Genomic DNA, 17103 nt, shown 5'->3' with positions numbered 1-17103 from the left:
GATAATACATTTGTAATCCTAATAACGTCATTTTACCCTTCTTTCTAACCGTTCTAGCTGTACTTTGAAGATGAGGAGAAGGAGACATTCTACCAAGTAAACCCAGAGATGTCGCTTTTAAAAGTGTTGCAGCATAAAAGGTAAATCAATTGAGATAAAGTCTTTTTTTAAAGTTTTCTTGACATTTTTATGACATACTATACCATGAATTTTTTTATGACGTACTATACTATGCCTTTTATGAAATACTATACTATGACAAAGATATCATGTGAAGCACTTTGGACTTTGTCTGTAAAAGGTGCTATATCAAATAAACTTATTATTATGACTTTTTAAGACTTTCTTATGACTTTCTTATACTATGACTTTTTTATGAAATGCTATACTAGGATTTGTTTGAGTGTAATAGTGTGATTTCTTTTTTATTTATGTCACCAATAATTCTTAGATTTTGATTAGCTGACAGGTGTTTATCATTTTTCTTTAATTTACATAGTAATTGACATTTTAACCTGCACATCTTTTTGGTGTTATAAGGCCCGTATCGTATTAAGAACCATACAAATTACTTAAAAAAAATATTTTCCTGCTGTCAGCTCTTGCTGTTTCCTTGTTACGCAAGCAACCAGTGATTTAAAGACAAATGATATGAATGATCTCCATTGACATTAATTTCTGCTTCTAAATATCAAAATAAAATAAATTAAATAAGATCTCTAAATGTGGATTCTTTGTGTGTATATCTGTTTGTCTGTACAAAAAACCTGCAGATTGAAAACAGCGTTAATCAAGTGTTTAATTAGACAATTAAATGACAAACAAAATTACCAAACAGTAATTAAACAGAACAAAACAGTTAATAGGTATAAACAAATCAAACTGATATCAAATAATTAGTGGCGATGAAGGCTGACTGTTGTATCGCCTCATGAACATAGAACACTCTTTCCTGTGTCTAGGCCAAAAAGTTGCATTTGAAGACCCAGCAAAGCCTAAAAGCCAACTGCAAACTAGCAATGTTAGAAAGCACCATACATAGTAAAAACACTCAGAGGAACAGATTTGTTATTAAGTGGGTCTCGTAGGTACGAACAAGACGAACAAGAAACACAGGGGGAGTTGTCGTATCCTCTTGACCACCTCACATATTAGTCATCTGACTGCTTTGCTTTATAAAGATGGTTTGTAGCATAGGACTTCAAGTCAGACCATTCACTCTTTATGTCTGTGACTCTTATGATGAAACATCATTGTATTATTAATATTTTCTAATAGTTATTGATTCTCTAATATGATTACTGACCGCTAAAGTTTTTGTCTGGTGATTTATGCCAAGAGGACATAAAGCTCAGCCGTGTGAAATAAATTTTTGTTAATGAAACTTGCCCACAAACACAGAAAAAAAGGAAAGACAACACAGGGGTTAAACAGAAATAGTCAACAATTATTAGACTTTAATTGTCATGATTATTAAGAAACTGAAAGTTATTCTTCATCATACTCTCAATCTTTGGTTTTCACTGATATTGGTATACAGGAGTCATCATCACTGGAGCAGGCTGCTGCACGTTCACGTTTGTAATGTTGACGACAGTGGGAGTTTTTTCGCGATGTCTTAACTCACGATGCATCTGACACCAGTTGCACCACCCGCAGAAACAGGAAACTGCGATGTCCTTACAGAGAGAACCCTGCAAGAACCAAAGAATTTTGTTTTGTTAATTCGACATTGCATCCCTTTTATTAAAGTTTTCATGTGATATACAGTATTCATCACCTTGAAAGCGTCATACCTTGATACCATATCTATTTCGCATGGCAGCCCTTAAGGACAGGCCTGCAGGAGGCGCCGCACACAGAGGTATCCCCAAGGCTGATAATATGGCAGGGCTGCATATGTCACATAATGGGAGACAACGGTTCTCTCCAAATCTTTCTGAAACTGTGCAGGCAAGGCAAGGGCAGCACCAGAAACCATAGCAACCTGGAAAACACAGAGATACACCAACAGAGTTGTCTTACTAAAGAAGACCTTTCAAAAAAAAAATTTTTTCTTAAGTTATTGTCTTGATTCTTACAAGTACTCGCGCTTTCACCGCAGTCAAAGAGATCACTGCTCCAGTCTGTTAAGGGTCGTGCTGCCATCAGATGTTGGACTACTTCAGCCACACAGTGAATAATGAACCTGTTAACGCACAGAAATCTGAGCTCAGCAAAAAAACTCAAACTCTGGGAAAAAGATTACAGAAATCTCATATCTTATTGTATCCTTTCCAGACCGGTGATTGAACTCTGCAGTGCCAACTTGCTGTGAGGCAGAAGTGCTAACCACTGAGACATGTTGTATGTATATTTGTAGTTCTTTTTTTTTTTTTTTTATATTAGTATTTTTTTTTTTTTTTTGGAAAGTTTAGTCTCAATTGTGAAGTTTATGTTAGTTAACATTGATGTTTATTTCCCTCCTTTAGAACCACATCTACAGTGTTACAAATAGGTTACTAGTGCCTGTGCGTCTGTATATGTTTAAGCATATATTTAAAATGTTTCAAAGGATATCCCTGTCTTCCGTCCTGACTAGACACACCATATCGGCGAACAGAGCCCCATTACAGTTAATACATATTGTCAAAAACTGTTGCATGTGGCTGATAAAAACCAAGTGAAAATCAATCATTTGGATCTCCACTTCTCTTCTTTTTATAGGTTAACTTTTATACCATGTCATTCAATTGTCACACAACTGTTTAAAGACGAACAGGATAAAGAAGTCTTATTAGCTAACTTTAAAGGTCTTACCTGATGGAGTTGGACACCCTGGCGACTCTGAAGCTGTGAAATGAATCAAAGTCTTTTAGAATGTCTTGGATTGGGAGTGGCATATTGTGCATAATCAACTCCTTAACACAAAAAAATGCTGTAAAACCTGAATCCATTCATTGGCTCTCCCCATAGACGTAAATTGCAGGGGGGTCGCTGCCCCCCTGCCACTAGGCTACATTCATTTAAAATTAAACATTACAGTTTGTGCTAAGTGGAGCGTGTGAGCGCTGATCATGGTTATGTGTCAGTGAAACTTCTCATCTCCAATCTTATCTATTTGTGAGTATTGTTGTGAGATAGCCTACTTTACGGCTTTATTATGAAGTTAATATGTGTGTGTGTTCATGTGGCCGCTGTCCATTTCCTAATGTTCTGAAATGCAAACATTTTTGACAACTTTATTTTTTAAAGGGCGTGTGTCTGTGAGCACTCAAGGAGGAAAACATAAATCGGCGCCTATGATAGAGGAAGAGTAATATACATATATTATATGTTATGTTATAATTTATTTACAAGACTGTTCCGCCCTGTCAGATGCTGCTCTCCCTCTCTTCTGCCTGCTTCGTGTGTGAGTGACAGCCCGGTCAGCGAGCTTGTTACACCTCTTGTGGAGCATTATAACTTTGAAAAACCACAGTTTCTAGTTAATCTTATAATGGATATGTGTGTTGAGTTAGTTAAACAAACGATTGGGGAACTAAACACCTGTTGTCCGTGAGTCTCCTGAGAGAGATCCAGCCAGCTCACAGCGGGGTCTGTGAAGGTGGACAGGCTGGGCGGCAAGCCAGCGACCAGTCGGATCAAATTTGCAATTAGCCATCAATTTTCGGAAAACGGCCCATATTTGAGCTCTACATAGTTGATTTCTCGCATAAAAAAGACTCAGAAGTGAATTTAGTAATGAAATAGCGATAGACAAAAAATTTATAAAGTTTCCAGTTATTGGCCACAACAGCAATCCATGGTTGTTGCAGCGCTTTGCACACCAACACACTTTGAATTTCTGATTGGGTGGGCCAGCTGTCAATGCCTAGATGGGCCAGGCCCGCCCACAGCTCCGCGCCTGGGTCCCGGTGATTTGAAATTGCGCAAACGACAGCCTTTTCAAGGCATTTGAGAAGGAAGGAGTGGTATCATGCAAGCTCCTAAACTGACGCTCGTCTGAGAAATGGAGTTTTGGATAATGTTCAGCTTCGGCAGCTTTACCTATATGCTAAAATATACAATGACTGAGGAAGCCTAGTGACGAGTCCATAGCAACCAGTTCATGTGTTGAATTCCTTATTACCCAGTGTGCTTTGTTGAATGGTCTCAATGTGTTATTGTTTTATTTCATGTGAATACTGGTTTACTAGAGGAGTAACTTAATATTTTAAGTAATGGAAGTGTGCATTTAGTTTCCATGCTTATTGTGTTTCCACAACAATGTTAGTGAGTAAATCTACTGAAATGGCCACCATAATAGTTGAGTGTGATGTGTAAGATGATAAAGCAGAGGTTAAGTCAAGTATGTCATGGTTGTAAGAAAACAGTGGCTATCTGTACACCTATGCCAAGCGTAAACCAGTGCAGAAGGCATCAATAAATTTTTGGGGAGGGTTATGCCTTATTTCCCAATCATTTTGGAGGGTCATAGAAGAATGTATTGTTGGCGAAGGGAGGGTCAAGTCTTTTCTGACTAAAGATCCCAAAACTCCTCCGGTAGCCCTTTTAATAAAAAACAGTCCCTAAGAATGGGTGCTTATGGAAATACTACCGTCACTATGTCACAGGCAAAGGAGACAGAAAGAACTGAGGAACAGGGACAGTCAGGTGTACAGTAAGTGTGTTGAGCTTAGATAATATGTTTGGAGGTGTGTGGCTGTCAGGGTTAGCAGATGAGCTTTACCAGTGGCTCACTAATTTGCATTATGATCAGCTAATTTAACAAGTTTACAAAAGCATTGTATTTCTTTTATATGGTGCCACTTTTTCAAAATAAGTCATTATGTTTTAAGGTATTTTTGTGGCTTGATTGTAAATTTAAAAATAAATACATGGTTTTAAAGAAGAATATTTTGGTCAATTTAGGCAAGGCAAGGCAGCTTTATTTGTATAGCACATTTCAGCAACAGGGCAATTCAAAGTGCTTTACATAAGAATGATAAAAAAAAATTTAAAACAGATAAAATACGAGAATAAAAGTTACAGTCCACTTTCTTGGTCTTAGTGAGGACTCGAGCAGCAGCGTTCTGAATCAGCAGCTGTCCGATTGATTTTTTTGCGATATCTGTAAAGACACCGTTACAGTAGTCAAGTCTACTGAAGATAAAAGCATGGACAAGTTTTTCCAAATCCTGCTGAGACATAAGTCCTTTAACCCTTGATATATTCTTAAGGTGGTAATAGGCTGACTGATATGGAGGCACTGACTGTTTGTCTAATTTTCTGAATTTTGTCTTAGAAGGAGGCAAATTCATTACAGGCCCTGGTAGATAAGAGTTCAGATGCTACTGGTACTGGAGGGTTTGTTAATCTATCAACAGTAGCAAACAAAGCACCTGAATTATTATATATGTTTCTGGCGATAATGTCAGAGAAGAAGGACCGCCTTGCAGTCCTCAGTTCCAAATTATAAATGTGAAGTCTCTCTTTATAGTTTTTATAATGGACCTGGAGATTAGTTTTTTGCCACCTGCGTTCAGCTTTTCGACACTCTCTTTTTTCTGTTCTCACCAGTATATAATTTCTCCATGGAGATCTTTTCTTACCAGAGACAGCTTTGAGGTGGGTGTGGTGTTTTTGGGTGTGGAGGAGAAAAGCTGGTTGTTTCACTGGTGTTTTCAGTGATATACCGTTTTCAGATTACCTTTGTTTGGACACTTTTGGGCACCGAGATAGTGTCGTTAAAGAAAACACAGGAATGATCAGAGAGAGCAACGTGAGTCACCACAACCTCGGAAATGTTTAGACCATTGGAGATAATCAAGTGCAGAGTGTGTCCCTTATTGTGCGTGGGCTCCGTCACATGCTGAGTCAGTCCATAGTTCTCAAAAACACAACACAGTTCTTTGGTCCCTCTATCCTGGGGGTTTTCAACATGAATGTTGAAATCACCAGCAATAATTACACAGTCAAAGTTAATACAGATTATAGACAGCAGTTCAGTAAAGTCATAGAAGAAGGTTGCACAGTATTTAGGTGGCCTGTAGATATTTAGAAATATAGCTTGAGGGAGCCACATATTCAAAACAAGCAACATTTCCATAAGATATTTGCGTATATATAAAATAAAACTGAAGTTAGGGGGAGCTGACTCGATAAGAACAGCAGCACTGTTATTTTGGTCTAACCAGGTTTCAGTTAAAAACATAAAATCAAGGCAGAGATGCCTGGCGTTTTACTTTTGGCCGGTGGCAAACAATGGGAGAAGGAAGGGGGGCAAACTTGGTTCCAGCATCTACCAGCTGCTTCATCTGGTCAGTGAACTCCAACATGGGGATGGGGGAAAGAGGGGAAAGGGTGAGGGAGTTTGAGGAGTGTTGGACAGGTGAAGAGGGGAGTTGAGATTTCTCATCTCTGCTCTGTGGTCTCCCATGGTCAAATCGTTGCTCAGGTGGGGGCTGTAGTGAATCACTGCCGTGCTTTGTTATGTCTTCCTCTTGTTTAGTCAGCTTTTTCATTGAATCAAGAGAAACACTGAAAAAAGGGTAATGTTACAGTCTCCATGCTACACTAATGATAGCATTAAGGCTTTCCTCTGTGTACACATGTCCTCTACAAGTATAATTGTGGCTGTATTATTTGTGTCCCCTTCAAAAATTGTTCTTCAGAAATTTTATGTTTATTGTCCCCCCCCCACCTGTTAGGTGCGATTTACACACATGGCTCTCCCCTAAAGACACTGCAAGGCATTACCCAGGATTTAACACCTGGTGACAACAACTTGACTGAAAAAGTCAACAGGATAAAAACATCAATCAGGCGAGAAGAGTTTCTGACATTTAATGACAGTTGAGGCCTTATAAACACAAAACTGTCAGTAGCAACATGAGCCTCTTCATAAACATCTTGGTTCTCTTGTCATCACTAATAGGAAAGTGATACTAGTTTTGTGCAGTAATGTGTAACTCACTAACATTATTAGATTTGTATATAGAAATGCAATGACTTTGGACTTTGTAGTGTCGGTTTAAAATAAACATGTTTTACAAAAATGTAAAGAATAAGAATTTAATTATCATTTTGTTATTTCAACCATTACACATTACAAGATGAAAAATTAAAACAATTTCTAACAATAGGTCAGAAAATAGCGCTTATAAGACTATGTACATTATACAGTAGGGTCACAATATAAGGCTGGGTGGATTTCTTTAGTATCCAACTGAAGTTAGCAAGAACACCGAGCTTTCACATCACTAAAACAAACACAATCTCACTCACAGAGAACAGCCAATAGGAATGCTCTCTCTCTGAAATGACCTGTGATTGGCGTCACAGGATAGATATTCTAAAGCCTAAAACAGAGCCAAGAGGAGATGTAGAAGTCTAGTTTTCTCTCACAATATGCTGAAAGATTATTATGACATTTTTGCCCAAGGACACCAAAATAAATCACCTACCACAACTTTATATGACTTCATATAGTGACTTTATGAGTGCCTAAAGGATATTTTGTGTGCTTTGTTTTGTAAACTTCTTGGTGGGCAAGCTTTTTTTCATCTTTAAGAAATCTCTGCAGTGTGGAATTCACAAACTGATGATCCCAAACTTTTCACACCACATTACGTGATGGTGGCACAGAATGTGTGAAAATTCCGTGAGGCCACCACGGAAAATAATGCCAATGTAAAGTCAATGAGAAGATGACGTAGCATTAAGAGCGACTACAGTAGCGAGTAGTATGAAAGGCCGAAAATCCGCATAGGAAGGTTGGTTGGGGTCAAACACAGGACTTTCACCCAGGAGACCGGGGATTGTGTCCCGCGTGTCACGTTTCCTAAACCCAACTGTAACATTTTTCTTTTACTAAACCCAACCGTCCCGTTCTTCTTTTACTAAACCCAACCGTCCCGTTCTTCTGTTCCTAAACCCAACCTTCCTGTTCTTCTGTTCCTAAACCCAACCGTCCCGTTCTTCTTTTACTAAACCCAACCGTCCCGTTCTTCTTTTACTAAACCCAACCGTCCCGCATGTCATGGAAACGTAAGCCCGCCCACGACCTTTTCCTTAACTTAAAGGGCCGTTTTCATTTCACGGAATTCTATGAGATCAGGTTGTTATTGTTATTTATCTATTATTCTTTGGCAACATTTTTGTGAATAGAACTTGCCCACAAGTTGATACGATATATCTATATTTGGAACTGTATGATCAAGTATCACTATAATTAAACATTTGTTACAATAATACAATTGTTAAAAAAAAGCAACTGTATGTACAGTAGGTATATGTTCTTTTTAAAAAAAAAAAAATTAAATTTTAAAAATTAATATTTCTCTGATTGTCACATTGTGTTTCTGTCTGAACCACCTAGAACCCATCACTTTAGAGGGATGTTCAGTGATCTTGTTCTGTGTGTAGTGTGGTGTTGTTCGAGTTGCTGCTTTTGTGCAGTGTGTGACTCCATCAAAGTAAGTTACTGTAGCTGTTATATTTATTTATGTAGAAACTGTATATACTTCATTTTTAGATTGCCCTGTACAAATCTCTTAATGTAAATAGTTAAGATGCTAGCTGTTTATTATGCTTATTAAGAACATAACCAAGAACATCACTTAGAATATGTGTATGTATGTATTTGTGTGGCTTTTTATGCGTTTTTTTGTCTATTTTAGTGCCGGAATCTTTAGTAGTAGGTCTTTACTAGCATAAGTTGTCAAAGCGTTTTATTTTACCAAAGAGGAGGATTGCAATGGATGGATGACTCACGGTATAGATCCACTTTTGCGACACGACTGTCGCGTGGTGTCGCGACGCCTCCCCTCATCTGTACGTTCCTCAATTACAGCTATGGGCGGGTCCAGCGGGGAATGTTGTGTCTTCCCGGTCGAATTTTGAAATTTGGAGGGAGAAGTGATCAGAGGAGACCTCTGTGCTCTACTTCTACTGGATAGTCGCGTCGCGTTCAACGGATTCATTTGCATAAAGCTGGGCATCGGCCAGCTTTTTGCCTTCCCGGAATGCTTTGCGTGCGCGTTAAAGTCGCTTGACGTCACCCATAGGAATAGAGTGGAGCGCGACGCGACAGAAGCGTCGCACGTACAAGTGGATCTGTACCGTTAGTTTGTGTTCATATAACGTTAGTGCCCTCTGTTGGGCTTTAGGATAAACTGCAGTGTGATGTTGCTGACTAGTACTGTAGTTCCTATCCTAATACAACTTTTATTTCTTTAATTATAAATAAAGGTTAAATAAAAAAAAAATTGTTTATAGAAGATTTATAAACAACAAAACAGTGCTTCAAACAAATATTTAAGATAGTTTTGTATTTAAGAGAGAGTACTTAAGAGAGTTTGGTGAATCTGACTTGGAACGAACTTCACAGAAACAAAATAAGAGAGGTTTAGGATAAATACAGTAAATGAGATTTTTTTTAAATAGAGAAACTTCAGAAAATAATTCTCCGGATAGTCAACAATTATTAAACTCTAATTGTCATGATTATTAAAACCCTCTAAAGTCAACGCTTTCACACGCAACAGGACAGCACATACTTTATATCATATTTAATATCTCCAGATCAATACAGTGTTGAGACTTACTTTTTTTTGTTTAGAAGCAGCCGTTTCAAGGAGGTCCTCTAACAGTTGTAGGCCGTCCAGAAGCTTTTTTAATCCATCTTGGAATTACAATGTCTTTGTAACATAATAATAAAAATGCAAAATAACAAATAAATAAATAATTATGAATCCAAAAATCACCTCACTTAATCTCTGCTTTGCGTTGCGAACTTTCATCCCAGCGTCTCGTTATGTTTTTAGCTCAGTAGCTGATAGCTCCAGCTTTGATGTCTTTGTGGCTCTTCCTGTAGTTTAGTAATCCGGCTGGGAAGACTTTGCACAATAATTCTAGAGCAATAGATCCACGACTGAATGGCTATTTACTCATCTTTCTGTATGAAAATTAAATATTTATTTGCTAGCCCCAAAGCAAGATGGCTACTGACTGATGGGTCTATGGACCAATCACATGCAGTTTTGTCAGCTATGAGTGTGTATTGGAAAATAGGAGTTACATGGATGTAACTCCAGTTCTATGAGTACGTGCAAAGCCACCTAAACAGGCCAGAATGAAGTCTGAAGGCTGGAAATAGTGTGATTTGGCCTACTGATGTCTAATAGCATATAGAAAATAAATTGAGATGAGAACATTTTAATTTGGATAAAACTGTATGGACGTTTCTGGGAAGAAATCCTAAATAGGTTTATATTTTTGTTAATTAGCCCAAATGTTTCATTTTATTATTCTTTCATAATCCAATCCAATCCATCTTTATTTATAAAGCACCTTAAAAACAACACTGTTGACCAAAGTGCTGAACACAATCAATGAATAAACAATAACATACAACAGATGCACAACACAAAAATAATAAAACAATAAAAAATAAATGCAACAATAAAAAACCCTTCAATTTCTGTTTTTTGTTTCTGTCATCTTTTATAGTCATATAACAATGCATACATTCATGTGACATCCCTGCAGCATACATATCCTGATAGCCCAGGTCGTCCTGAAAAAGAATATGTCTATAACTTGATTGTGCATCACAGGGTTATACAAGCATTATTACACAAGGAGACCAGGCAAACCAAATATGGGAAAAACTGGATTAGACCCGTGAGGGTTAAGAAACTGAAAGTCATCATCATCATACTCTCACTCTTTGGTTTCCACTAATTGGTATACAGGAGGCATCATCATTTGAGCAGGCTGTTCAGGACCCACAGCAGGAGCTATCATCATAGGAGCAGGGTTTATGGGAGCCATCATCATAGGAGCAGGGTTTATAGGAGCCATCATCATAGGAGCAGGGTTTATAGGAGCCATCATCATTGGAGTCGGCTGCTGCACATTCACGTTTACAACATTTTGATGCTGCACATTGACAACAGTGGGAGTGTTTTCTCGATTTTTTAACTCACGATCCATCTGACACCAGTTGCACCACCCGCAGAAACAGGAAACTACGATGTCCCTACAGAGAGAACCCTGCAGAGAACCAAAAACAAATGTTTTGTTAAAGGGATGGATGCTTCACCGATTAGCATTAAGCTTTGTATCAGTAGAAACCCGGTAGTATTTTCAAATGACCATGTTTCCCTCCCTCATGTCCTCCTGAGACTGGCTTTCTCTGTATTGTGGGTGTGGAAAAAAGCCTCAGATGACGCAAAAATCGTCATTTAGCGTCATCAAAGGCATTTTTGCCCAGAGTCTGCGGACTACAGCCAGCTAGTTCCACATGTTTTCAACCCGCCCATAGGGGTTTGGACTGTTGTCTTTACACAAAGCTTGCCAAAGCAAGCCGAGCGTCAACCATCTTGAAGCTCTGCTAAACAGTGTCTGTTAGGGTTGCACCGATCCGACTTTTTCAGTCCTGATACCGATACCGATGCCAGGGCTTTGTGTATCTGTCGATACCCGATACCGATCCGATACCGTTAATGAATTAATAATAAACTGTATACCTTCCACATCATACCTTCCTTCCACCATGTGGAAGACACTAAAGGCACCAGACCTTCCTAACTAAACATTACTTTCCTAACTAAGACAAAATAACATAGATGTAATGTATTGAATTCTTATTTATTTGTTATTTAAAAAAGAATTGTGCATTCAAATCGAAAATATAATGTAATCAAACTTCTTAAAATAAATTTAAATACATAATAATGGGCCATCAATAATGGGCCACCTTTATATAGGTTTATAATGGCTTATTCTACTGTCAGGAGTACATAGAATATCACAAAAACATGTTAATGTCATCATGTTTACTTAAAGCTTTGATTAAGGGTTTGCTTGGCTCCACAACATTATACAATAACTTTGTATGAAGGGGAATCCATGAAACAGTTACAGAAGCTAAACTATTTGTATTGTGCAAACTGCAAAGTAGTAAAATAAACTCAAATGGAATGAATAGCCTACACATACAAACAACTTTAACACTGTTTCCCTTTCAAAACTAAATAGCTGTAAGCTAGTACTGTATGACCACTACCTTGGCCACAGGTAAGTTAGGTTGTAGTAGTGTGGTTGTAGTGGGGGACTGAACGTAGCTCCGCTGTCAGCCTCCTTCGCTGTTTGAATAACGTTAGCAGGTTGGCGGACGTATTTCAGCGAGGCGAGACATCTTAAATCAAGAGTTTTAATCATTGCTCCAAACCCGTCTTTCTCAACGGTCTGTAGCGGGACCGGAGGTGGATTGCGTTCATAACGTTGCTTCGCTGCATGCTTGAAGTGACAGGTCATTAACGTTAGCGCAGTAACGTTAGCACGGCCGAGTAACGTTAGAGCGACGGGCAACAACCGTGGCTAAATTATGTCTGATTTGTTAGAAAGAAAAAAAACTTGGGAACGACAGACAGCTCCTCTCTTGAGCACACGTTGTTCTGGTGTATCTCCGGTCTTTCCTCATCCTCTAGCTAACTTTCTTCTAGGTTCTTGTGCAGTAGCGACCGTAGCCTCTCCCAGCTTAACAGACTGTTCTGCTACCTGGCTAGCTAGGCTAGCAGCTGTAATGTTACCCAGCATGCCATTCGGCGGTGTAGCTACATTTGTAAATGTAAAATTATTAGTGTTAGAAACTGTTTAAGTCTCAAATTGTTATATGCTTTGGTGTTTTATCCTTTTAAGAGAGTTAGTTGTGGGTTATTAATTGTTGTGTTATAAAGTTACTACCATGAGTGAGAAGGCTACACAGTTAACAGGGTCCCCGGTGCTGCGACGGAGTGTAAAAAAAAAAAAAACTGGATCGGCCCGTGCATCTGTTAATTTTTCCGATCCACCAGCTATTTTTGCAATATCGGGGCCGATATCCGATCCAAATATCGGATCGGTGCACCCCTAGTCTCTGTCTTTTCAGCAGCAAACTTTTACAACAATTATGTGCATTCAAACTACTGCACATGTGTACCACCGGGATACATTGGTAAAGATCAGAGAATATGCAGGAAACTTTATTACAGACGGAATACTCGACACACTATGCGAGCTTCGCCTGCTACGGAGACCAGCACCTCAGCCTGCGGTGTCGCTCGATGCCGCAGGCCAGTAAGGGGACATCCTCAGCGGTGAAACACGGAACAAGGACAGGAGTATGAGCAAGCCAGGTGGAAAGCTAACGCTAGCCGGCCACCTATCCCATCAATCCTGCTTGCAAGTGTCCGCTCATTAGACAACAAACCGGCTGAACAACAGTGTACCGGACTATCCAGCTACCAGGCCTGCTGCTCTGTCGCTGGGTAAGACTTGTGGAGGTGGGCTGTGTTAACACGGACTGGTGCAGAAATGGGGTGCTTGTATCCAACTAACTGCTAACTGCTGGTGGAGTTGGTGACTGTTAAATGCCGACCATTCTACATTCCACGCAAATTTACGGCTGTGTTTATACTCTGCGTTTACAGCCCACCAATATAATATATAATATAAATTTTATATAATGTCGTTTTTATATATTTTAAATGTGCAACACCACTTGAGCCACGGTGAAATGTTTTGTGTATATGGTTGAAATGACAATAAAACACACTTGAGTTGAGTTGAATGCCTCACTTTCTGTCTGTCTATGTCTGTAAGCGGTAGGCGTGGCTTGGGAGTGGACTCATAAAGCAGCGAAGCAAGTGCATTCTGGAATTTGGTGTCTTTCATCCACATAAGCCAAAAACATATTTTCTGGCTTTTCTCAGCCTAGAAGTCACCAATTTAAAAAAAATGTCACATTCCAACGGTGAAATATCCCTTCAATTCAACATTGCATCACTTTTATTAAAGTTTTCATGCGTAATCCAGTATTTCAGCTTTTAAAGCATCATACCTTGATAGCATATCTGTTTCGCATGGCAGCCCTTAAGGACAGACCTGCAGGAGGCGCCATACACATAGGTATCCCAAAGATGGCCATTATGGCGGGGCCAGCCATGTCACATAATGGGAGACAACTGTTCTCTCCAAATTTTCCTGAAACTGTACAGGCAAGGCAAGGGCAGCACCAGAAGCCATAGCAAACTGAAAAACACAGAGATACACCAACAGAGTTGTCTTACTAAAAAAACTTTCAAGAAATATTTTTTCTTAAATTTTTGTCTTGATTCTTACAAGTATTCGCGTTTTCAAAGCAGTCAAAGAGACCACTGTTCCAGTCTTTTAAGGGTCGTTCTTCCATCGGATGTTGGACTACTTCTGCCACACACACTGAACAATGAACCTGTTAACGCACAGAAATCAGAGCTCAGCAAAAAAACTCAAACTCTGGCAAAAAGATTACAGAAAGCTCATAGCTTATTGTATCCTGTCCAGACCGGTGATGTATGGATGATAGATGTTTAGCACTGTTTATTTCAGTATTTATGGAGAGTATAGTCTCACTTGTGAGGTTTATGTTAGTTAACATTGATGTTTATTTCCCTCTTTAAAACCACATCTACACTGTTACAAATAGTGCCTGTGCATCTGTATATATTTAAGAATATATTAAAGGGGTGATAGAATGCAAAACCGATTTTACCCTGTCATAGTTGAATAACGACAGTTCGGTGGGTAAATAGGACATACATAGAAGCTCAAAATCCCATTGACACCCCTTTACTATGAAAATCTCATATTTTGAAACTGCCGCTGAAAACGGGCGAATCCCAACAAAGCTGGAAGTTGACGTCAACCTCCCAAAAACCGGAACCTTTGTCAGCCCATGGGTGTATTAAGAGAACACGCCCCAATATTTACATAGGCTACACAACTGACCTGAGATCAGGTAGTTTTCTGAATCTGGCTAGGTCACGCAGATCTCTGCTATTCCATTACAAAATTCACTTCTGAAACTTTTTTATGCGAGAAATCAACCATATAAAGCTCAAATATGGGCCGCTTTACGAAAATGGATGACTAATTGCAAATTTTCTCCGACTGTGTGTCGGAGTTTAGTGATGGTGTTGGTGCTGCCTGGGTTGCTACATCGCCGGCCCCGGCGCAGTGTCAGCGAAGCTTGTTACGCCCGCAATCTTTTACCGCGCAGCCCGCAGGTTCCAGTTAATCTTATAATGGGTATGTGTGTTGAGTTATTTAAACAAACAATCGGGGAAATAAACGCCTCTTGTCCGCGGAAGTCTCATTGATAGAGCGCCGCGGTGAGATGGAGTCCATCAATGAGAGCTAGCTAGCCTCCTCCTAACTCTGACATTCACAAAAATACATTCAATTGAAATCCGAAATCGGACAAGTGTTAGCTAAGCTTTGTAAGACCTTGAGGAACCTGTAATATTCATGCCGTGACGAAATTCAAACTGTAAATATACTTTAGTTATGCGAAAGTGAGCAAGCTGGATTATTTCCCCATTGTAATGAACGGGACATATAGCAAGCAGCTGCTCATCTCAGCATATACGCTTTATGTTTCATAAAAATGCCTTAAAATCAAATCGGACACACACGGTTAGCTTTATAAGACATTGGGGAATGATGTTGTATAAGTGGCGTGACGTAAATTCAAACTGTAAATATAATTTAGTTATGGCGACTACGTGTAGCTAGCTAGCGCGGTATTTCCCCATTGTAATGAATGGGACATATAGCAAGCAGCTGCTCGTCCTACAAAGTACGCAACGTCCGTAAAAATGCTGCCTTAAAATCAAATCGGACACAACGGTTAGCTTTATAAGACATTGGGGAATGATGTTATATAAGTGGCGACGAAAATTCAAACCGTAAAATATTATTAGAGTTATGCCGGCAGCGCGGGGAGCCCCGTAGTGCAGTATCCACAAAGGGGTGACTTTGGCCTGGTTTGGAGCCCAGCAGGCTGCCGCTTCGTCAGACTCGTGTGGAGCTCCTAAAGTCCGACACGTCTTACCAAATTTGCAATTAGCCATCAATTTTTGTAAAACGGCCCATATTTCAGCTTTATATAGTTGCTTTCTCGCTTAAAAAAGTCTCAGAAGTGAATTTGGTAATGAAACATTGCAGTGTCTGGAATATGAGATTCTGTCGCTTCTCTAATGTATGTGTATTGGGGATTCGCTCAACCAATCAGCGCGCGTCTCTAATGTCTGCGTATGGCAAGTCGCTCAACCAATCAGCGCGCAGCTCTTCTAAATATTCATGACCATACCATATTTGAAAGAAAAGCTCTTGTTACAAATAGGGCCAAAACACAGGGATGCATAAGGGCCAGTAAAATATCAACCAAGCCATTTTCAGCCCAACCAATGTTACATACCCCATTAGGAGACCATAAGGAACAGTGTGAAATACCCTATATAATCATTCTATCACCCCTTTAAACGTTTCAAAGGATATCCCTGCCTTCCGTGTCCTGCCTAGCCACCCCATATCGGTGACCAATTTTTCCTAACCAGTAACAGTTTATATGTTTTGTCAAAAACTGTTGCAGGTGGCTGATAAAAAGAAAGTGAAAGTCAATCATTTTAAACACCCCACTTCTTTTCATTTTATAGGTTAACTTTTATACCATGTCATTCAATTGTCACACAACTGTTTAAAGATGAACTGGATAAAGAAGTCTTATTAGCTAACTTTAAAGGTCTTACCTGATGGAGTTGGACACCCTGGCGACTCTGAAGCTGTGAAACGACTAAAAGTCTTTCGGAATGTCTTGGTTTGGGAGCGGCATCTTGTGTATGACTGCTTATCACAAAAAAATGCAGTAAAACCTGAATCCATTGACACAAACAAATGAAAACGAAACTACAGTAGGCCTACATGCTAAGAATAGTACGTCTGTTGTTTTATTATTTAGATTCAATACAAAATGTTACGTCTTTCCATTTAGACACAGAAACATACTGTATATGGTTAAAATTAAGCAAAAAGGAAACTTCCCCATTTTGTATGTTTTAATTAAAGGAAAGTTATTATCATGCCATTGTTCTTCCACTGCTGAGATAAAGCATTTTTACGTCTGACTTTGTCTCTCCCCTAAAGACTCTGCAGGGTATTACCCAGGAATGACAAGAACTTGACCGAAAAGTTGGCAGGATAAAAACATCCAACAGGACAAGCATAAACACTCCTTTGTACCTGCAGCCATTCTACTTTTTAATTCTATAAAGAACC

At 39.2% G+C, this 17103-nt stretch overlaps 1 protein-coding gene across 1 annotated transcript; it reads right to left on the bottom strand.

The window, feature by feature from the left end:
- Window positions 1-10447: 10447 nt before the first annotated feature.
- LOC120565776 (protein PLANT CADMIUM RESISTANCE 9-like) lies at window positions 10448-16629 on the bottom strand. Its single transcript, XM_039811793.1, has 4 exons — window positions 16578-16629; window positions 14131-14239; window positions 13850-14040; window positions 10448-11019 (listed from the first exon to the last, which is right to left on the bottom strand). The coding sequence occupies exons 2-4, from the start codon at window positions 14195-14197 to the stop codon at window positions 10687-10689; spliced, it is 591 nt and encodes a 196-aa protein (XP_039667727.1). The 5' UTR covers window positions 14198-14239; window positions 16578-16629; the 3' UTR covers window positions 10448-10686.
- Window positions 16630-17103: the final 474 nt, after the last annotated feature.

This window comes from Perca fluviatilis, chromosome 9 (assembly GCF_010015445.1).
Source record: "Perca fluviatilis chromosome 9, GENO_Pfluv_1.0, whole genome shotgun sequence".
Classification (NCBI taxonomy): Eukaryota; Metazoa; Chordata; class Actinopteri; order Perciformes; family Percidae; genus Perca; species Perca fluviatilis.
Note: the sequence above shows the minus strand (reverse complement) of the source record. Positions and strands in the feature narration are given on the sequence as shown.